General features: G+C 30.8%; 4 protein-coding genes across 5 annotated transcripts in view; 2 read left to right on the top strand and 2 right to left on the bottom strand.

Moving 5' to 3' along the window:
* Positions 1-12: 12 nt before the first annotated feature.
* On the top strand, positions 13-6,091 carry LOC106678581 (TRMT1-like protein). The gene is made up of 6 exons (XM_014417160.2): positions 13-297; positions 379-645; positions 718-930; positions 2,525-2,718; positions 4,057-4,261; positions 5,812-6,091. The coding sequence occupies exons 1-6, from the start codon at positions 164-166 to the stop codon at positions 6,074-6,076; spliced, it is 1,278 nt and encodes a 425-aa protein (XP_014272646.1). The 5' UTR covers positions 13-163; the 3' UTR covers positions 6,077-6,091.
* Positions 6,092-8,597: 2,506 nt separating this feature from the next.
* On the bottom strand, positions 8,598-12,917 carry CPSF2 (cleavage and polyadenylation specificity factor subunit 2). The gene has a single exon (XM_014417188.3). It carries the CDS (start codon positions 12,624-12,626, stop codon positions 10,431-10,433), a length of 2,196 nt encoding a protein of 731 aa, XP_014272674.1. The 5' UTR covers positions 12,627-12,917; the 3' UTR covers positions 8,598-10,430.
* Positions 12,918-17,511: 4,594 nt separating this feature from the next.
* EloC (elongin C) lies at positions 17,512-18,277 on the top strand. Its single transcript, XM_014417189.3, has one exon. The coding sequence runs from the start codon at positions 17,655-17,657 to the stop codon at positions 18,012-18,014; it is 360 nt and encodes a 119-aa protein (XP_014272675.1). The 5' UTR covers positions 17,512-17,654; the 3' UTR covers positions 18,015-18,277.
* Positions 18,278-21,593: 3,316 nt separating this feature from the next.
* Positions 21,594-22,923, bottom strand: part of LOC106678590 (ankyrin repeat domain-containing protein 1) — a 12,345-nt gene continuing 11,015 nt past the window's right edge. For both annotated transcript variants that reach the window (XM_067053002.1, XM_014417178.3), the window contains one exon: positions 21,594-22,462. In XM_067053002.1, coding sequence (XP_066909103.1) covers positions 21,875-22,462 — 588 coding nt within the window. In that variant the 3' untranslated portion in view covers positions 21,594-21,874. The remainder of the gene's footprint in view (positions 22,463-22,923) is intronic.

A 22,923-nucleotide genomic window follows, 5' to 3' on the forward strand; every position in this document is an offset into this window, starting at 1 on the left:
TCACGTAATGGCCGTGGTAGAGTAGAAGTACTATTATAACCTTTATATAGGCTATTTGTTGTTTTGGTCGTCTTGGATATGTAGTTTCATTGACTCCTCTCCTAGTTCATAGACCTCTCAAACCATGCGATAAACACGCTTCTAGCACATCGCCTCTATTACAATGGGTTCCGAAACCGAATCCAGTTCCCAATTTGAAGTATATAACGAATATGGCATTACAGTTCTAGCTGATACTAAAGCCTCTTGCCCTAGAAAATCACCTCTTTATCTAAGTAAAGAGCTTAGCTTTGTTAGGTTTGATTTGAAATTGTGTTGACATTTAATATGAAATTATTCGATACACAGTTTGGTTTTATTTTTCAATTATTGTTTCAGGAATTTGGTTTGCAATATTTTAAAACTTATCGTTCAAAACAGAGGATCTGAATGTAATTTAAAATGTATCGATGTTCTCAGTGGGACTGGAATTTCAGGAATTTTATGGAAAAAGTTATTAGGAAACAACGTAGAAGTTAAAATTAACAATCCAAATGAACTAGCAATAGATTTTATACTCAGAAATGTTGCAAACAATTCTGTCACTGTTGAAGTTACAAATAAAGATCCTTGCATAGTCCTTCACGAAAGAGGATATAATTTTATGTGAGTTCATTTTTGCATATTGTTTAAAATTACTGTCTTCATCCTATTCTCAGTTTCATTATTGTGCAACAGATATCTTAACTGTACAAATGATGCTGCTAATTATTTTGATGCCGCACTACGGAATATATCTCGGGATGGTGTATTGGTCATTACTGCTAAAGATGATTGCGCTTTTCATGGAAATAATCCAGATGTTGCCTTAAGAAGATATGGTGGCAGAATAACCCGTGCACAATACTATCAAGAACTTGGGATTAGACTGATCATTACTGCTCTGGCAAGGTGAGATGAATTGTTATTTCTAGATGCTCAAACAAGTGGAGTTCATTTCTATCTGATAAAGGCTTTGGTTTTAAAATTATGTCCATTCCATGCCTAATCATTCAGTTGTCACAGATAATAATGGAACTTAGGTGACATTATGTATACATAAAAAAAAAAAAAAAGAATAAAATCTAGAATGTCTTTCAGTAGTTTTAGGGTCATGATCATTTTATGTTTTAAGAAATTTGAACTTGAAAATCAGCTTCTATATAACCATGTTGAGCATTGGCACCCATTCATATGGACCTTTTCGGGCTCAAGTCTACCTGTGGTTTCCTTTATTATAAATATTTATTAAGTTCTTTATACCATACACAAAATTATAAAATCTTTGTACTGGGCCAGAAATACAAATTAAAAATAATAAAATTAACAGAGAAGGAGATTTTAGGTAAATATAGTAAGAATTATCAGGGGCTTCATAGGTTGAATGATGGCAAAGTAGAAATGTGTGTTCTGATAGAGCTCATTATGAAAATTATTTGAATTTGACTAAATTACAATATATTTATATATAATGATGAGAAAACAGTTGACCGTGGATAATTTATATGAGGAGAAGATGGTTAAGGGTTCTGTCATAGAATAACACAAATAAGTTTAAGAACTTATTTGTTAGTGCCAATGTTGGGAACTTGGGAAAAAATGGTCTATCGCTGTATCAACTGTTTGTTTCATCACTTCCTATAAAATTTCCTAAGATAAAAAAATCTTTTTTATCTAAATAATTTGGATAAAGAAGGCAACACATTTTGAAGTATCTAATTCATTAAAAATACATTTTACAAAGGTAAGCCTAAATACAGTCTGGTAAGATAGAAAAGCCTGAATGGAGGAAGAGTGGGAAAATGGATATTGAGTGAAAGAGTTAAGACAGTCTTTTCTAATTTTCCAATCATACTTGTAAGCTAATTCACTGCTGATATTGTCCAGTGAAGTTCAAATCTTTTAAAACCCCAAACAATTTTAATTCTGAATCTAATTGTTTGAATTGGATGAAGTTTGGGAATTATTTGTATTAACTTGAGATATACAGATTTGCATGAAAAATCTGAGAATCTTAGGTTTTAGATTGAACTTAAGCTGTATGATTAGTGTGGAATGAATGGTCCTCGTGCCTGCAATAGAGTTTTATGATCACACATTTAACATAAATAGAAGTTAAAATACAAAGAGTGCTATTAATAAGCTTTTTATCAAATAATTTTAACAAACCTGAAATATGTAAAAAATATAAATAAATAAAAACTCATATAATTGTGAAACTATTTATTATGGGCCAACTTTTCACCCCATGTTGCAGGGCTTTCAGACTAGAGGTCAGTGCGAAAGTCACTGATCATTAGTCTGATAGTCCTGAAGAAGCCTTACAACGTGGAGCGAAACATTGCCTCATAATAAAGAATTTCACGACTATTTGAGTTTTTCTTTGACCGCACCCTCCTTCCTTTTATTTAAAAAAATAAATAATAGTTGAAGATGGAAGCTTTTAGTTTAGTACTAATGTAATATAGTTTAAAAAATAAATATTTGATATTCTTTTTTTTTTCAGAACAGCTGCTAAGTTTAACAAGGCGATTTCAGTACTATGCTGTGTTTCATATATAAATACAGTTACCATAACTGTAAAGGTTCAGAAGGGACCTTTGTTGGCAAACAAAATGTTGGAAAATATACGCCTTTTGAAACATTGTATGGTTTGTCAAAACAGAAAATTCTTTCCACAACATGATGGATTTACTCAAGGTAAAATGAACCATATTGAAAAAAAAAATTAATATAATATTGTTTGAAATCAGTATGATCGGCCTGTGATGCTTCAACCATAACAATTCCCACAAATTTTCTGTTTAGCAAAAATTTTGTTTACTCACCTAAATTGGGTTCATTTTATAAGCCAGTATTACTTCTTCTTAGTTAACTAAGAAGTAAGAATGCTCTTACTCTTATATATAATTAAAATTTGAAATTCTGGTTCTGTTTATCTTTAAATAAAAGTTGTTTTTTTTCCTATTTGAAACCTTGTTACTCTTGAACATAATGTGTTGTTATTAATAAGTTAGCTTTATCGTTTTCCCATAATTCATTTCAAATATTCTTAAAAATTCTCTTTTTTTATGTGATTAGATTGTAGACCATGGATAATATATATGAGGAGATGATTGGAGGTGCCAGGATGTCAATGAAGAACACAAATAAGTAAAAGCTTGTTTATTTGTGCCAATGTTTTGGCCAGAATTTCATGCTTTCATCTGGGCTAAGAACAAAAATACAAGATAACAACCATAATGAGTTAGGGGAATTACCGAATGATTTGAAAATAACTAACATTATGGATTCATAAATGGTGTTGAAAGAAATGTATAGTCTATGTATTTTTATTAAATAGCCTATTTAAGGAAAGCAATAATGGAATTAAGCAAGATGAAAGAACAAATAACAAAATATACATGAAAATCTAGTTAGTAAATATATGTACAAAATTAATTAAAATAAAGTTATGAGAAAAGTAGGAAATAAAACATATATGTAGGTAATTAAATATGTAAGTAAAGTAACAGGATTTAAGAAATAAAATTTAAGTTATGGAAAATAAAAATAGAAAGAAAATATGTGTAACTAATGAAATAAGTAAGTGAAATACTAGAACAAAAGAAATAATATATTAAGTAATACAAGACAATAAAAGGAGTTATTAGTAAATATGACAATGATAACATGTGGTGAACGTAGCATAATAATGTGGGCAAGGAAGTAGTATTAAGAAAAGAGCGGAGAAGGAAAAGGTGTGCAAAATGAAAGATAAGAAAATAAAACATAAAAAACGAACCAGCTTGGTCAATATCTTGCCAAGCCAAGTGCAGTGAGTTACAAAAATACGTTACTATAGATGACGGGTCTAATGGGAAAGTCAAGAAGAAGATTTTTGTTCTTGGACCTGATGAAGGCCTGAAATTCTAGCCAAAACATTGGCACTAATAAAAAAGATTTTACTTATTTGTGCTCTTCACTGACCACAGCCTCATTCATCTTAGCATATTTTTAATGTTACTTTTTATTTAGATACTAAATTTCTATTTTTAGATCCAAATGAGGTAAAACTTGATTGTAGCTGTGCAAATAAAGCCCCTGGGAAAACTAACCTTGAATTAGGTCCAGTTTGGAGTGGCCTAATATTTGATGTCTCTTTTGTTGAAAGGCTGCAGGCTAATTTCAAGCAGAGTGAGCAACATGTGTTTTCCAATTATGAGCTTTCTACAACTTTTGATTTGATATTAGAAGAAGCGAGGTAAAATTTTAGTTAATATTATAGTTCTATTATAGCCTTTATTGATTCCAGTTGTTAGTGAGACTATTGCAGATTTGGTCTGTTTCCACTATTATTCATGGTTTTCTGAACCTTTTACCTTTCCTGTGTAATTTCATCTGGCAGTATTTTTTAATAATTGGACAGGAGAGAGTTAGTTAGAGCTTCTCTTATTGAAGTTTCTGCCAGTAGATTATTGAAAATCTATGAAACTTCTCGAATTATTTTAAAATGAGACATTTTTAATAACCGACTTCATAAGATCTCAGTTATGCAAGCTGTGATTACAAGAAATGCAGGGCTCAGTAGAAAAAATATTCGGAAAGTGAATCAGCTGCATCTTAATACTAGAAGATCGTGGAAGGACAGAGGGAAATTGTAATGCTTTTAATGAATAACTATTTAATATAATAATATAATATAATAATTTAAATAATTAAAGGGTCCAAGGATATGCTTTCCTCCCTCTATAGTACTTCTATGGTTTTGGGCTGATGTCATACTTTAGTTAAGTGTGTAATTTAATCTATTAGTACCTGTGTTCCCCTATGATGACGGCAACTGGAATAAATTTAGAAACTTCTCTTGAAGATTTCATGGCTTCTAACCTTGAAAAAATCAATGTATATGACCAGATAATCCGGAACTTTAATTTAGTTTCAACTGGACTGTCTGTAGCCCAGGAAGTTGAGGCATGGGTCTTTGCAAAATGGGAACTGCAGTGGCACCGTTTGGAATCCAACCTGGGGGGTTGACTTTTATTTGTCTGACATGGTGTCAGAATAGGAAAAAAATAATTGGTGTCAACTAAGACACTTATTTATCTAGTACTTCCCTGTGAAATATTTACTGCCCTCCCCCCCCCCCCTCGAACCCACAATGTTCTGAACTGGGCACTCCTCTGGTACCTTCCCCCAACTCCCATGGCTGTCCCTTGTCTGTTACTATGCAGTAACGTAGTATACTACGTTAGATGGTGTATTTTTTATTTTCCAAAATCAAAAGTTTTATTGACGAAGACTAATTCCAAAACTAAATTATGTGTATTTATTCTATTTAAGTAGGTTTTTATAATAAGGAAACTGGATGTTAACGGATTAAAAAAAAGAAATTTAAGTCCTCAGGAATTGCAAAGTGTAACATATAAAATTGTTTGTTTTAAATCATTCTATAGCAGATAACAACATTGTAAAATTTATTAAACAATTTTTAATATATTTTGATTTTTTTTTAAACACCTATTTTTATGAAAAAAATTAAATAAAAATGTTAGAACATTTAAATGAGATCTTAGGATGTTTACTATTTTTAAAACTCTCTTATTTCAGAATAAGAATCAAAGTTATTAGCTTTTTGTCACCTTACAATGTTTATATATATTGTAATGGTCTGAAAATGTTAGTCAATTTTTCATCAAAGGTATAACTGATAAGATAGGCCATATTCCAATAAGGGAATTTCCCCATGTACATCATAGAATATAAATTTTATTTTTTTGTTACTATTAAATTTTAAAAAATATATTCTTTTAGGTGTCCAACTGTTGAATCATCTGAGGAACCCACATTTAAGAAAACCAAATATGATTTCTTACAACCTCCATTTTATTTTAACATTCACAAACATCATCCACAAATCAATCAATTAATGAAGCTCAATAAAGTGGTTGACAGGTTGCGGAGTATGGGTTATAGAGCAAGTAAAACTCATTTCGATAAACTAGCCATAAGGACGGATGCTCCATTGTCTTCTTTATTTGAAATTATGTCTAGTTTTGATTATAATAATTTACAATAAATACAATGACTATTGTTTCTTTTTATATTTACCCTGATAATTTCATCATCAGCATGTATGTATTGAGATACTGGGATGGAAGGAAATTTAGTTTAATGTTGATTGGTTTAATTCAAGGATATATATACTTATGCTTTTATAATAGGATACCGCTCCAGGTCGGGGTGGCAGATAAGGCTCAAGGGACTCCAGGTCTAAGTCAATATAACTAAGTGCAGGGCTTATGGTAGCGACTGAATCTTGCACTGCGGCTCAAATCTATATATATAAAAGATAATGGTTTGAAGCTTTGTCCACAATGAACTCTTAAATTATGGAACAGAATTATGTGCTGTTTTTTTTCAAAATGTTCTTTGTCGCCATGGAAGGTTTAAAGCTACTGAAATTCCAAAATTCTCTGGTAGGGTTTGTATATACCAATTGATTTGTCTCTTTCCGAAGAATAAGAAAAAAAATATTACTAGTTCCATTGCACGGTACTATATTCACAAAAAATTATTTTAAAAACATAATGCGGAATAGAATAAAGTAAGTCAACAAATTTTTTTTTAGGAAAAGCAAATCATAGTCGTTTTTAGCATCGTCTCATACTTCTAAATACCATTTTTCACATAAATTAGAAAATTTTGAACGATTAATTTTTTTCTTCAGGTCTCATTTGTTCACATAATCTTTCATAACTCCTCAGCGTTTTATTCACTTCCGACCTCACTACAACTGTTAAGAGGTTGAATTTCTGCTATTTTTATCTATATTAACAGCCCTAAACCACTCCCAAGTTTGGTGTAGGTTGCTCGAGTCGTATTAAAGTTTTTCTATTTTTTTGATTTTTCAATACAAACCAAAGGCCAATATGGCAAAAAAATTTATTTTCCGATTTTTTCAAAAATTTGTTTTTAAGGGTTTCTTGAGGTACTAAAAACGAATATCAATTTTGTTTTACTCCCAAAAAATCTTTTACCACTTTCATAGGTCAGTCATTCCGAATAGCTTCAATATTGTACTAATATTGAAAACCAGTGAGGGTTATTATATAAAAGCTATTAATATTTTATAATGATGAGAAGATAGTTGACCATGGACAATATATATGAGAAGATAGTTGGAGTGTTGTTAGAGAATATTATTCTTTGACTGCACCACCTACCATTTTCTCCTCTTATTCATATTTTATGTAGTATATATATCACAATATCATAGACAATCAAATTTTCTAACAGAATAAGAAAAAAATCAACTAAATCAGATCAATATTAACAATTCTACAGCAAAGTCAGCTTCCGTTTTTATTTCGATGCGTTCTCCAAGTATTACCCTAGTTTAAAAATCCCTCAAACTGAAAGAGTTGAAATTGAAGAATGACCAATATATTGTTATTTATCGCAATAAAATAAACAGAAAATATAAAAAATTAAATCATTAATCGAATTTGTAAATAAAATAATGTATGTTTAATTTTAACTAAATTTATTAATTGATATCTAAGTTTCAATAGTCTTCAATGAAAGTATATACATCCTCAAACATAGTAATAGTGAACCATTGCCAGGTGTGCTAGTGTAGGAATACTACAACTGATAGTTTAACCTTCCGTTTACCCAGAACAGTTAAGAGATAAGAAATGAAAGGACTCTAAAGTTTCAAAAGATGGGAACAGACACCTGAGGAAAGTTCTCTACCTCTCTTTAAAAAAAAAGGTTAGCAAATGAAATTGCTGAGAGATGATTCTGCCTTCCTAGGGACCATAGGGAGAGGATTGTTGGAGTTACCAAGAAAAAAAAATTTGGTCGACACTTCTGGAAGGAGGCTCAAGGACACTGCTGCCTGGAGGCTTGGGAGAACACTTTAGATTAGAGACCGATAGAAGATAGATTCGCAGGAGAGAAGCCTGCCACACACTGAAGTTTTATACTATCTGCACCTTCAAACATAACCTACAGTTTATCCATCCTCAGTACGCTAGTTAGGTATTCATTATATAATGTAAGATATTTTCCAGCTATGTAATCCAACCGATTCATTATTATTACTATGTCTTGTTATTCGATAAATACAGTGTAATTTTGGTAATCTGAACTGGCTTAAAAAAAATAGTTACTTCTTTTTTTAAGAAAACTCAGCAGGCACTAACATTTTTGCTAACAAGAACAAAAATGGCAATTACATTTTTATTTTTCTGATCTATAGATATTTTAATCACTGTGGAAATTTTTAAAGTTTCAATATCAGATAATCTAATTCCTATGAAAGTGTTCATAATACATATTGTTGAAATTAGAAATACATAATATCTATTGTATATATCATTTAATCCTGTCAAACTACTTTAATTAATAGTAGAAATATATATAATACAAATTTTGTTGGTGAAGTAATTTTTTTTTATCATGTTTTAAATAAATCCATAAAGAGTATTTTTGATTTTTATTTATGCTTTTTTCACTTATAAATGAACAATCTTATGATTATAACAAATTAAATTTTATTAGTAGCATTAGTAGGGATGAAAAAGAAAACAATTGTTTTAAAACGTCTAATTTTTAATGCAATATGTAAAAATAAAAATAGTTATGTATATTCATATTGTTGAATTTTTTTACACTATTATTCCTAATACTTTCTGTAATCCTAACACTCCCCTGCAGCAATTAGTTTGTTTTACCGAGATTACGTATTATGTACTTCGGTTACTTTTGTACCATGCATGTATAAATAACCCAATACCATTCTCAAACATATTACATATATTTATGATTGGTGACTGGAGAACACGCAAAATTCCTTTGAATAAGTAATAGTTTTTTTAGGACTCAAATAATTTTGGATAATTACTTTCAGTAATTATCCTGGTATCTCAGAGATAATTAATGTACATTAAGCATAGCAAATGTCAAGTAAGATTGATGTAGAAATATGTAAATAACAGGAACTGAAAATAAATGAGACTTTCTAGAAAAAAACTTTCCTGCAAAGTGAACTTAACTATGAGTGAATATTAAATACTATACAATTATTTAAGAAATGTAAGAGGTGGAGGTACTGGTATTTGGTGGAGGGAACAAGTCCGGCATGTGGGCCTAGTGGTCCTTTTTGCCAACTCCTGACGGCTACCTAGGTTGCCCCCGCATACTAACCAAGGTGAAAGTATCAAGATTCATTCTTTGGGACCGCCGAAAAATGAATGTTTAACTGCTCCAGGTGGGAATTGAACCCACAACGTTCCGAACCGAGCGCACTGGGACCTGCGCGCCAACCCACACAGCCATCACGTCTCAAGAGATGGAGGCAACTTAGTGAAATGTTCCAGGCTCAGGTTGATGTCTAGAAAGCAACTAGTGGGGAATCCCTATATAATATCTATTTATTTTATGACAAAATAATACTTCTTTTTTAGACCTTTAATTTACTATTTATTTGTCCTCTCCAATATTTATTTTCACCTACCTATATATGGTAAAGGGAAGTATTACGATTGTGAACATTTTTGAATCTTGAGTTTTCAACAGGAACACAGATTTTTTGAGTTCCCTTGAGTCCAAATACCCAACTATTTTGTGTTCAAGTAAACATCATAGCTCAAAAACAAGAAATTGTAAAGAACTGAAATTACATATTTTCTATTAATCATATAGAATACAGGGTAGGAGCTATAACTCTCAATACAATGGCAGACTGGATTTATTAGATAACGGTCACTCACCCAGATCAGTAAATTTACCCTAAATACATCAAGAAAGTAAGATTTAACGAAACCACATATTTTAACAAGATTATATGAAACTACAATATATACTTGAAAAAAATTGGGCTTGAAACCATTACCTATTTTCTCAATAAACAACATGAAATCATTTTTATTATGTGATAAGTAATGACAATTTTGCTAATATGTAATTACCTTGATAATAAAATTAAATAATATTTGGTATAATTAAATATTGAACTTACAACTGTAACTAGAAAAATAACAATTTAATCAGAAAAAACAGTGATACAATAATATTATAAAGAAAAGATAGTCATAAATATACAAATATCTGTAAAAAAACCTATATACAATTTGATGACGGCAATGATTTACAAATCTTAACCTAAAAACTCAATAAATTTAAATAAAATAGAATTGTCCTAATTACTATTTACAAGAATGTTTTAAAAAGTTAAAAAAAAAACATTCAACAATATATAAAAATAAATAATTTCCATTCAATATAAATACCAAGATTAATTAATCGGCTTATAAAATTAAATAATCAATAAATAGCCTCCACTTTGATAATACTCCACAAGGAAAAGGGTTCCCAGTATTAACAAGTGACATATTTTATAAAACATATCATGAAGTTATTAATACTTATAAAATTGCATATTGTCCATATAAAATTTCTCTAATCCGATAGTAATTTTCAGAAATCCATCCTTCTAAATACACTTTAGAAGATTCCAACCTTCGTATAGCAATAGTACCATTGCAACACCACAATACACCACCAGAAAATTCAGATTCTATACCATTACGAGACAAAATTTGTTTTAAGTCTGATAATTTCAACTCATTTATGAACACTGCTTGATGAGGATTGACTTCAGTCAAAGGGAGAGGTTCCAGGGTCAAGTAGTCATCATTGTAAATAGTATAATTACCGTCATCTTCTACTTCCATTTCTTCTGCCGACTGCATAGTGTCAGAGGGTTTTTGACGGAACTTGGTAATAGCATCAATCCATGCAAGCTCAGAATCTTTACCTTTTTGCATGTGTAAAGAAGAAACTAAAGAATCTGTCAATCTTATTTGATATATATGACTTTCAGTAGTAGCATCCACTATATCACCTTTTTTCGGGCAGAAAATTTTTGCCTCAGACCACTGCTGAAGATGTTTCTCTAAAGCTTCCGTATTTTCTGTGGTACCACGAACAAGTATTACTCTTCTTGGTCTCAGCTGAGTGATTATCTTCTGTACTGATTCTCCATCAGATCTTCCCTCAAAATCTATGTACTGAACCTGGGCATTAACTGTTAATGACTTCTCATAGGAAACACATTTGGTTGGAATATCAGCAGGATCTATAATATCATCATCCTTCTTTTTAGACTTTTTTTCAGGAGGGCGTTTAGCAGTATCAGGAGCTTTGTAATCTTCAATACGCACAAATTCACCATATTCATCAAATTTAACTTTTCGATCAATAAAAGGAAACATGGGATAAAATTTCTTTAAAGATTTTTGATTCTTTTTCCTTCGTTCTTGCTTGATAACTAGATCATGGCTACCTTTAGTGACACTAAGCAATTGAATTTCATCTTCTGACTCAGAGCTTTCCTTCTCTTCATTTTTGTCATTTGTTTTTTTATGAGCTTTTAAGTACTCCTTTAATTCTTCTCCTTCCAGACGGACTCTTTTTTTAACGGTGATTTGTATAGTCCTTCCAACACCATTGTCTAATAAATCTCTAGCTAATGTACCTTCACAACATCTTGATGTTAATACAATACTATTTTTAGAATCAGAGGCCCACTGAAAAAATATTTCACGAGCAAATCCGCATTCAAGATCAGGCATGCTAGCAAGTACTACTTTTGCAGAGGGAATTTTGTTGAGCTCTGAAACACTATGACATAAACGTATATGTTTAAATTGAAATGGATTATTACGAACAGCCTCAAAGCTTTTCATTAATTTATCACTCATCCATTCAATTTGAGATTTGGCGAACTCGACTACATTGTAACTTACATTATTAATAAGACACAAAGGATGAATCTGTAAACCAGAATTTTTATTCCTCCAAAGTTGATCCAGCATGTGTGCCAACTCTAAAAGACGGCCAGCAGTATCAACAGCAATAAGAATGTTGCCGTTATTACTTAATGTTTGAAGAATCGTTGTCATAAGTTTTTCATCTCTTGCTCTTCTTCTTTCTTGCTGATAAGTTGCATTAAATGCATCAGTTATTAGCAATGACGGCCTCTGTAATCTTTCCAAGTCACAGCCGTTCAAATGCCTTTCCTTCTTATGATTAAAATCAATAGCATATATAATATCTTCTTCTCCAGTCTTCATGATTTTCCACATCGTTCCTCCAATCATGTGGCCAGCTGGCATCGGAACAATACTTAGCCCATAGCACTTCCCTTTCATTGTTACTGACTGGTTATACTTTAACTGAACAACTTTATCAAATGCAGCATCAACATCATCAAGACTAAACACATTGAAGTCTTCCATATTGTAGCGAGATTGATATAAATCATACATAAACATTTGTCCCATCTTGTAAACAGGAATGGTAGCATAGACAGGGCAGCTGAGTCCACATTTTCCAACTAAATATGGTAGAGCACCTAAGTGCAAATGGTCAGGATAAGTAAGCAAAACCGCATCAATTAAGTGAACATGTCTCTTAAGTTCTTTGATATAGTCCTGGTTAAAGTGTTCATCCCAACCACAATCTAGTAAAAATCGAAACTCATCAACTTGCAAAATATAACATGGAGGAGATTCATCCATTACTCCAGATAAAGCATGAAACTTAATAATTGATGTCATTTTATATTAAGTTTAATTAAAACAATATTTACTAATAAATGCTATTTTCAAATAATTTCTTCTTAGTCATATATAATATTGTTACAAATTACACCATATTTTCAGTAGTGGACACATAACCATGAAAGTAAATCAGATATTTTCATAATTAATATTATAAATTAAGGAAATATTTAATTTGACGATTTGAATCTATTCCATACATAAACCTTTTTAAAATCGAAAGAAAAGCGGTTAATAATAAACAATAATTAAATTCAAAATTAACACAAATGAACACAAGATTCAATGTATATGTAAACTCCCATGAGCTGTTACAATTATATGGCTCCGCCAAAAGAGATCTATCGATAGTAAGTTCGATCCAATAGTTTACTATCGGATACTAGCATATTAATTACTGGACTGTGTAAATGTAAAATCTCTGTAACTAGGAGGGACTCGAAAAAACTGCAAGGACTGCTCAACTGAGTTGAGTTACCAATACACAGAATACTGATCAGTTCAATAGACAATATTGAAAGGGATAAGAGAGAATTAGTTGAGACTAGTCGAATACATTTATTATTTATAATAAAGAATGTATTTTTAATTGATATAAGTAGTCAAGTGTAGTTATTAATTTAGTTAAGCGTAGTTATTGTTTGACATCGAAATATCATTAGGTTGAATATGTTCTAAATGGCCTAAGAAATATATTTAAAAAACATTCCTTCCCAAAGTTATGTTCTGCTTCTATGAAAAAAAAAAATAATAATGCTTCATAACCATTCTGAGAGTTACTAAAATAGGAATAAAACCTCGTTTGCCATTTTTTAAGACATTTAAATGAACTTAACCAGGCAAATGTCTGTCACTGCCACTTTACCCGCTCTTAAAGAATCTTTATAACTGTAACTGTATGATTGTTACAATCATGATTGTACTGTCGCATTAGTTATGGCGTGATAGTTCAAATAATGTCAGTGAAGCAATTGTCACGTTAAATATCACACGTATACGTCTTAACAGTGAACTATCTTGCAGTTTCTGTTACTGCGGCAAAAGTGTTAGCCATTAACATTGTGTAGCTATTACATAGATACAATCATGACAGCATTCACTGTCACGATAGTTTTACTGTCATGAAATTAATGTAGCACTGAGTGTGCCGTGATCGTTAATAGTACAAGTAACGTATGGGCGTTGATGACTTATGAGTTTTACGGCCTAAAGCCCTAATGAACAACAAGTACAAGTAATGTCGGTTGACTAACATTCGCATTAGGTGTCATATGTATACGCTTTGACAGTGAACTTTTACAACGTACAACCTTATCAAATGTAATGAAAATAGGCTGGAAACCATTATTATTACCATTACATTTACCCAAAAATTTTAAATTGTATTAACCCATGCCCAAAAATCATTTATCGAATACTACATTTCAACGAGGATCAGCGTATCACACTATACATCTATACTTCTTTTTCTTCAATCGGGGCGACAACCCATTACTGGGTCCTGGCCTCCTCAAGCAGCTTCCACCAGTTTAATCTGTTAAGTGCAGCTGCTCTCCAATTCCTCACTCCGAGCAGGGTCCTTGAATCCTCTTTAACACCATCTAACCATCGGAGCTTCGGGCGGCCCCTCGGCCGTGTTCCATGTAGGCACTCATTGAGAAGTTTATTTGATTTTAGAAGTATTTCATCAGTTCCCATCCTTGCCAAAATGGCCTGCCCAGCGCAGTCTACCAAATTCTCACAATTTTTCCAATATCAGGCACACCAATTAATAAATAGACTTCCCTATTCGTAGGTCTTCTCCAAGCTGAACCATTCTTTGCTGGGCCGTAGATTCGTCTGAGTATCTTTCTCTCAAACGTTTGGAGATCCCTTTCATCAGCCTTCGAAAGTGCTCAAGTTTCCGAGGTGTAGATCAACACTGGTTGAATTAGCGTTTTGTACAATCTAGCGGATAATTGATAGTGAGGTACTACCAAAGTGCCGACGAAGTCCAAAAAAAACACCTATTGGCCGATGCTGTTCGCCTCCTTATCTCGGCCAAAACGTCATTGGTGGCATTATCTTATGATCCGAGGTACACAAACTCCTTAACTCGTTCGAAAGGGTAATGACCAATTTGGATAAAATCTTCATTAAAACCTCTTTCTTGACCAGCTATCATATATTTGGTTTTGTTTGTATTAACAAGTCCCAGCTTCCTGGCAGCATCATCAAGGGTAAGAAAGGGCTCTTCCACAACAGCTTTTGATCTCCCAATAATGTCGATATCATCTGCATATCCAAGGATTTGTACCATATGATTAAAAATGGTTCCACTGATAATGTTCAGGTGAGGATCAGCGTATCACACCATAGCATCTATAACTTTCTTATAAAAGAGACCAGCTGTATCAGAGACAACGCAGCTACAATGCAAGCCAATTCCAGACACATCATATTCCATAAAAGAGCTAGTTTTATCTTACCTGAAGATTTGTCTTGCTCAATTGTTACCAATAAGTCTTCGATGGACAACTTCCAAAATGTTTATTCTGTTACAACATCTCCTTTCACATATAAATCAGATAGCAACTTTATGATTCCCTGTTGCAAATCTCTAACTGCGAAATGTTTTCAATTATATTTTATAGTATTTAAAGACAATAAAAACAACGGTGCGAGCACTAAACAAAAACTATATTTTATCAATTACGTAATATTGAGTATATAATTAACAAGATTATAAACTCTAAAGGGGTAACAATACCTTAATAAAACTGGTGTTATATATCATAAATATCGTTTCTGCAGAACTGGTCATAGTGTGTTTAAAATCCCATTACTTTGAAAAGTATAAAAAAGGCAAAACAAGTCAACTGAGTTCCTTGACCCGCAATAAGTTCACAAGGTACAATACTCCATGAGTACTCTACTTGACACCCCTACAATACTCCCTGTGCTCCTGAACCATTTAACTTAACCATTTAAAAAAATTAGTAATTTCCAACCATCCTTTGCAGGACAGCAATATTAGTTATATTTGCCCTTTTCCTATAATTAAGAGAATTTAATACGTATTACATAATGATGAGCGATTTGTCCAATTACCTTGATTCTTCCCTATTTTTTTTTTTAACTTTCCTCATGGTAACCTTTTCCCCGGTCAATCTGTAGAAAAAGGTGAACAAAAATTTTATAATTCTTAAAAGGTTTAATGAAAAATAGTTTTTAATTTATTTTAAGAAATCCACTTTTATATTTTACTAAAAAATAGTATTTATTATATTCCGGAGTTGATCAGTGACAACAAAGTGAAAAAAAAATAATCATGAGGCATATATTGCTGCTTTTCTTAAATATTACCACATCTGAGAAAAAAAATTTGTTTCATTTTGTGTTTGAGGTACTCTATAAAATGTACGGGAGGCTGGAGTTAATTTGTAACGACTCTAAGAGCTTTAGTAAAGTCTGTAGGACGATCTAAGTAAAGAAAGTAACCGTAGGCTATGGTACTATCTTTTGAATACGGCCAAACAAAAAAATGTTGTTGTATGATGTGCCACTATTCAAGAGAAGCAGAAATTTGCACTTTTAGGAACGCTTTTGCCCCATTAAACTACAACTAAGGAGCATTTGGTGGCAATGTGAAATCAAAATGTAAAAAATACAATTTAAAAAAAACGATAGAGTCAGGTTAGAATGAAACATTAAAGTTTTTAAGATGTGTGTACGCTTCCTTGCAATGTAAAACATGAAAGTGCTTCCCGTAAGCTAAATGGAAACACTTTTCTTACAAACAAGAGAAGTTAGGTATTGTAAAATATATAGAGCTCCCGCCATTGTCCTTGATAGCCGTTATAAGATGATGAGAACACCATCAGAAATAATGGCGTCAGATACGGCTGGGACTATTTTTCGAATCATTTATACATTTAACTCAGTTCATTTTGTATTAATTCATATTACTGAGTAAGTAATAATTCCAATGCGTATAGAATAACCACATTTACAATATTGCACATGTATAATTAACGCGGCTTGTTTACTCTACTGGTTTCTTACTATTCCAATTTATATATTTATTTATTTCTCCCTATCTCAACATTTCTAACTTACGGTTGGGTTATCCTGTTGTTAACCAACCTATTCTATATAAAGTAGGCGTTGAGTTTATATTCCATGCTACCGCAATGAAAGGAAAGTCAACCCGCAAAGGTCGGAACCGTATCGGTGCGCTTCAGATTCAATGTTGCTTAGGTGGCAGCTTAACACACTTGGTTACGCATTATAGTTTTGTTTTTCTTTACTACTCATCTGGGAATGTTGTGAAACTATACTTAATCGTTGATTTTCTATTCATATCACGCAGGCCAGAGGTATACAGTACCCACAACACCGCAATTGAGATATACATATGTATTGCTCTCCCTCTCTCTTACCCTCTTTCTCCCTTCCTCCCCATCTCTGGACCAAACCTAGTAAACCACCTGCCTAATAAATAAGAACAAAGTTGTTTAGCCCAACTACAAAAGCGGTGATTCCACTCTGACGATGATAGTGACAGTAATACTGATAGTGAAAAACTATCGCAGCCACTATGGTCGTGTAACCTACAAATTGCTGCCCTATTATCATGATATGGTTGGTAATTTTTAGTACTAACAATTATCTGCGCATACACGACCAATTTACTGTCATCACCTTCACCCTGAAACCATTGCTTATTGGCAAGTAGGTGCTGCCGAACTATAGTTTCAATATAAATTCATCAAAAGTGTTTATTTTAGCCAGAATGGTTAAATTACAATGGCACCAATGATTAAAAAAACAATGAAAAAACATATGTAATTTGTTTATTTCTTTTATGATATCCTATTTTATTCTTTGAAATAGCTCTAAGTTTGACACCATGATTTTGACGTCATTGCCGTTCAAGTTTTCTGCAGTCATTCCAGAAGTGGGATATAAGTTGTTTTTCTCTAGGTTTGTTTATCCAAATTCAAAGTGCTTTAACTTTTACAGTTTTGCAAACAAATATCCAAGATGTCAGAAGGAATAGAAGACAAGAAGGAAGAAGATAAAATTTATGGAGGCTGTGAGGGGCCTGATGCTATGTATGTTAAGTTAATTTCATCTGATGGTCATGAATTCATTGTGAAGAGAGAGCATGCCCTTACTTCTGGAACTATTAAAGCCATGTTATCAGGACCAGGACAGTTTGCGGAGAATGAAACAAATGAAATTCATTTTAGAGAAATCCCGTCTCATGTATTGCAGAAAGTTTGCATGTATTTTACATACAAGGTTCGCTACACCAACTCTTCTGCAGAAATACCTGAATTTCCCATTGCACCTCAGATTGCATTGGAGCTTCTTATGGCCGCTAATTTTTTAGATTGCTAATTATATTCTATTCGTATTTATTTTCAATTATTAAAATCCCATCCTTGTAGTGAAATTGTAATTGTTATTCGAATAAATAATTGAATGTTATTATAAGTTCACATCTATTGTTTTTTTGACACTTGCTACATTACTAAGGTAGAATAGACTAGGTTATTAATTATGTAAACAAACTACCTGTTTTTATTTTTTATAAGAATTGTTGCCACTATACTTTAATGAACTTGTCAGATTTGATGAAATAAACAATGGTGTATTTTGTATTCTAATTGAGTGTATCTTAGATTAAGAACATTTTAACCAAATAAGCACCTTCGGTAGACATAACCTGATCTTATACCAGCAAAACATAATAACTTAAAATTGTTTTATGCATGGTTGTGTTAGCATTTGTCTTTTCTATATGTTTTAAAAATTATTGCATTTTATATTAGTGTTTTTGTTTTTTAGGGAATTAAAAATGGCTAAATAGTTAAATTGTATTAATTCATTTAAAATATATTTTTATTTATCAATAATATAAATTGAAGCTTTTAACAAATTGCTGCACATTTAATTGGTACAGTATATACCTGTAGTTTTATATATATATAATTATGGAGTTTGACCGATGACCATGACCTAACTATGAATTGATTGTGTCATAGTAGCGACTATGATATTTGCAATCCCTAAAACTTTGATTAGAAAATAGTACCACATTGCTTAAAGTGAAAATAAGCCTGCTGTTATTGGAAAGATGGGGAGAGTATTTTCTAACTTGAAATTGATGTTGGGGATGGTTTGGAGGTGGAAAATATGAGAAAAATAATAGTTTTACTTTGTTATTATTTTATTTGGCCTACTTTTCTGACATTGTCCATTAATGCAATTGGCTTTTTCATTCAAAATACAATTTTTTTTTTAATACTTATGAATAGTAGGTATTATTAAAGTATAATTTAGTATGGAAAATGATTTATAAATTTTTTATCTGTAATTGTTTATTTTTATATCAATGTATAATCTACTTTCAATATTAATAAAATTCTTATTGCTCATTCTCTACAAACCAATGGGATCTTTTTTCCTAAAACCTAAGGGTATAATTCAGTGCTGATAGTTATTTCAAGACCAAAACAACATTCATGAGATTTTTTTAAATATCATATCAATCGAATATTTCATACTATAATCAAGCAATAAATATTTTATTTCCATTCATGTCATAACTTCATTTTATTAAGGTAAAATGATATATATATTTTGTAATGCCATTGAAAATAATACATTTCAGTAAATTTCACTCATAAAATAATTAAGATAAACAAAAGCCCAAGAGATAGGTATTGGACTGATGATTTTTAATACTTACCAAGTAATTTGGTGTGCTTATTAGAGTTTTGTTGATAATTAAAATATGGTTGTTATATTATTTTCATTATTTCAAATAAAATTAATGTATAGAGAAGTGAATTTTAATAATATTGATAATTTCAAGATTTGATAAACGCTTTCCAATTGGAATATTAATTAATATTTTACTGGAATGAGAAAATAAGTTATTTCTTCAGTTATAATTATTTTTTGTATGAAATGTTTTATATAGTATTTATGAGATTATTTATTTGTTTTCATTGATCAATTCCAAAGTTTTATCTGCAGAACAATTCTTTATATTGTAGAACTTGTGTTTCCTTCAAGCTGGATTAGCTGATTGTGAATAAAAGTTAATTGCTGAATATTGCAATGGCTGAGATAGGGCACTAGCAATAATGTTGAGAATTTTTTTAATGGTTTGAATGCACAATTAAACATTAAGCAGTTCTTTTATCAACTAAGCATTGTTCCTTTCTTTGTCAGATAGTGTTAACCAAGAATATTTAAATATGAGTCTGTTAATAAATCAATGTTGTTATAATACTCTACAAATTAAATAACTGGTTATGTTAAATATTTTTGTTTGGTGTCGCTATCAAAGTTTTTCTTAACTAAGAGTGCATTGGATTTTAATGTTTAGAAATAAAAACTGAGATAATGCTTTAATTGCAATAATAATTTTTGAAAATTTTAATAGCTGAATTAATAATAAAATATAGAATATGATTACATTTTCAGTTTTTAAAATATATATATTTTTTATTTACACATTATTCACCTCATATTTAATTCCAGCTGCGACTATAAGTTCTGTAATAAGAAAGAAAATTATCGGTTATTCTTTTTCTTTCTTCATCAATAAATACACTTTTTTTAAGTTACTATTTCTATACAATGTTACTAACGTGTATGGAACTATTAATATGAGTGATGTTAGATAAATTCCTTATCCGTTAATGATATAGGTACTCATTTTATATCTTGTATAGTATTATCGTTTAAGCAACATGAACAGTATCTGTTGCAGTTGAAGTAACAGAACAACTTTAATTACCAAAATATAATAATGGTAGTGATATAAATTAAGTTAAAAGAATTTCCTCCATTTGAGAAAAGTGATATTAAAATATACATTACTAGTTTGACTACTGATGGAATTAGTCGAATACTCTTTCCTCTTTTGTTATTGTTTGGTCCAAATGGAATCCAGCAAAGAGGATCAAAGCATTAAATGATACTTTAACAATGTGATCTGACTGTTGTCTAAATTAAGACCAACATTTAAACAAATAAACTAAACATGATATGGAAACTAAGAAAAAATCCAAGACAGAGGTAGTGGTTCATTGGCATTAAAATTCTTAGTATTTGCTAAGAAAATGAACTAAGCAATGATCTATTAGAACATTGTAAATTACTTAACAATTTTTTTTTTAAACTATTATATTTTCAATTATAAAAAAAAATATGATAAAAATGTACAAATATAATAAAAAATTTACCGTAAAAATTTAAATATAAGAATGATGATCAGGGTTGTGGTCAAAAAAAGAACAATATAGTTCATAACTATTTGTTCTTTTTTGACCGCAACTCCGACCATCTTATATATAACAAAAAATTATTTAAATTGTAAAAGATTGTTATTCAAACTAATAGGTATAAAGTATAAATCAATTTAAAATATTTTTTGTTAAACCTATAGGTTTATGAATTAATAAAAAAATTTTTTTGTGTGATTAAAGTTAATAAACATCAGACAATTATTTAAATTGTAAAACATAATTATATATGAAAGTATGCATTAAGTAGATGTTTAATTATGAACAGTTATGATTTAAAAATAAGTTCAAAACTATTGATGCAAAATTTATGTGGATGTTGATCATACAGCTTATTATAACTATTCAAGATATCCCAAAATGTTGATGATATACCCTTGCCAATTCTATCTCACATGGGTTTTCACAGATAGCAATTGTGTTTATTCTATTTCAAAACAGAAGTTCATTTATTTTAATTCTAGTGACATTAAAAGAAAGTTAATTTAATAAGGTGGAAACTAAAGTTGATGAACAGTTCCTCTTTCTTTAAAAGATCTCCAATATAATCTACATACAATTAGCAAGGTGGAAACCATTTCGATTGCTAACGAGCTGCTATCTAAGAATTATAAATAAGAACCAAGAGTAATAGGTGTAAAGAAAAAGAGTACAGCTTCAATAGTTTTAATGAAAATAGAAGGTAACATATATAGATAAAATATAACTCTCCTCTTTATTATATAATATATATTCAAATGGATATTGATAATAATCTATAAATAATTTTAAAATGCCTTAAATGTTAACATCAGTTATATAATAATAGTACATATTGTATTTTCTAAATACAAGTTTTATGTTATTCAACAATATAATAATTAAACAGTTATAAATTCACTTCAATAACATTAAGTGGTATAGATAACAATGAAATTTTTCCATTTAATGTTTTCATGATTATTTGATTCCCCCTTTGGATTTTAATAATGCCCTTATCTTTCTTCCTCTGGACAAAGCGGCTAAGGCAAGAGGAGTCTGTCCATAAACATTTCTGAGGTTGATATGAGCTCCTTGATTAAGCAACAAATCAACTGTCTCATAACGACACCATATAACAGCTGTATGCAAAGCTGTCTGGCCCTGACGATCTCGTGCCTCGATCTCAGCACCTCTATCCAACAACCACTTGACTATTTCAGTGTGCCCATGCTTAGCTGCTTCATGTAGTACAGTGTAACCTTCTTCTGTAGTTGCCGAAAGGCTAGCTCCGTGATCTAACAATATCTGCAAGGATTCAACACTTCCTGATATTGCAGCCAGGTGAGCAGGGGTTTTGCAAAGATCATTTCTCAAATCAACCATATCTCTGAGTTTCACTAATGTTCTAACGTCCATCCATCTGCCTTTTTCAGCAGCTCGGTGAAGTAGTGTATTTCCCATGTAGTCTCGTTTGTTTGTTGCCAACATGACTAAGTCTGCATGACTTGCACCTGGGCTCCATACATAGTTTTGTATAACTGCAATGTCTCCTGGTGTTAAATTGACCTGTAATGGTTTTCTTAAGATAATTAAATATAATTAATGTATATGAATAACTGCATAAAACAGGAAATATCTATATTAAAGCTGGTAAGAAACTTACAAATTTCAGAATATACATTTTAAACCATATTTTACTATATTTAAATAAATAATTGTGAACTATATAAATAATTAATAATAGCTGAAAAGAGTTGCCTGAGTATTTAAGTACCCTTCATATAAAACAACTTTTTAATAGTAGAACTGAGAAAGCATTGATGAGTTATTTTTTTTGTCATCAGATTCAAAAGGGATAAAAAAAAAAAATTATTTATTTCACGTTTTGCTTTCTAATGTAAAAAAATAATTTGAGCAATACCATAAGTTGAAAATAAAAATTAATTTATTTAGCTTAAAAATTATCAGGAAAATAAACAATTATGAGTTCTCAAAGAAATAAATAAAAGTTTTTTAAAATTATATAT

This window comes from Halyomorpha halys, unplaced genomic scaffold, assembly GCF_000696795.3.
Source record: "Halyomorpha halys isolate HHAL.00 unplaced genomic scaffold, Hhal_1.1 Scaffold147.1, whole genome shotgun sequence".
In the NCBI taxonomy this organism is placed as follows: domain Eukaryota; kingdom Metazoa; phylum Arthropoda; class Insecta; order Hemiptera; family Pentatomidae; genus Halyomorpha; species Halyomorpha halys.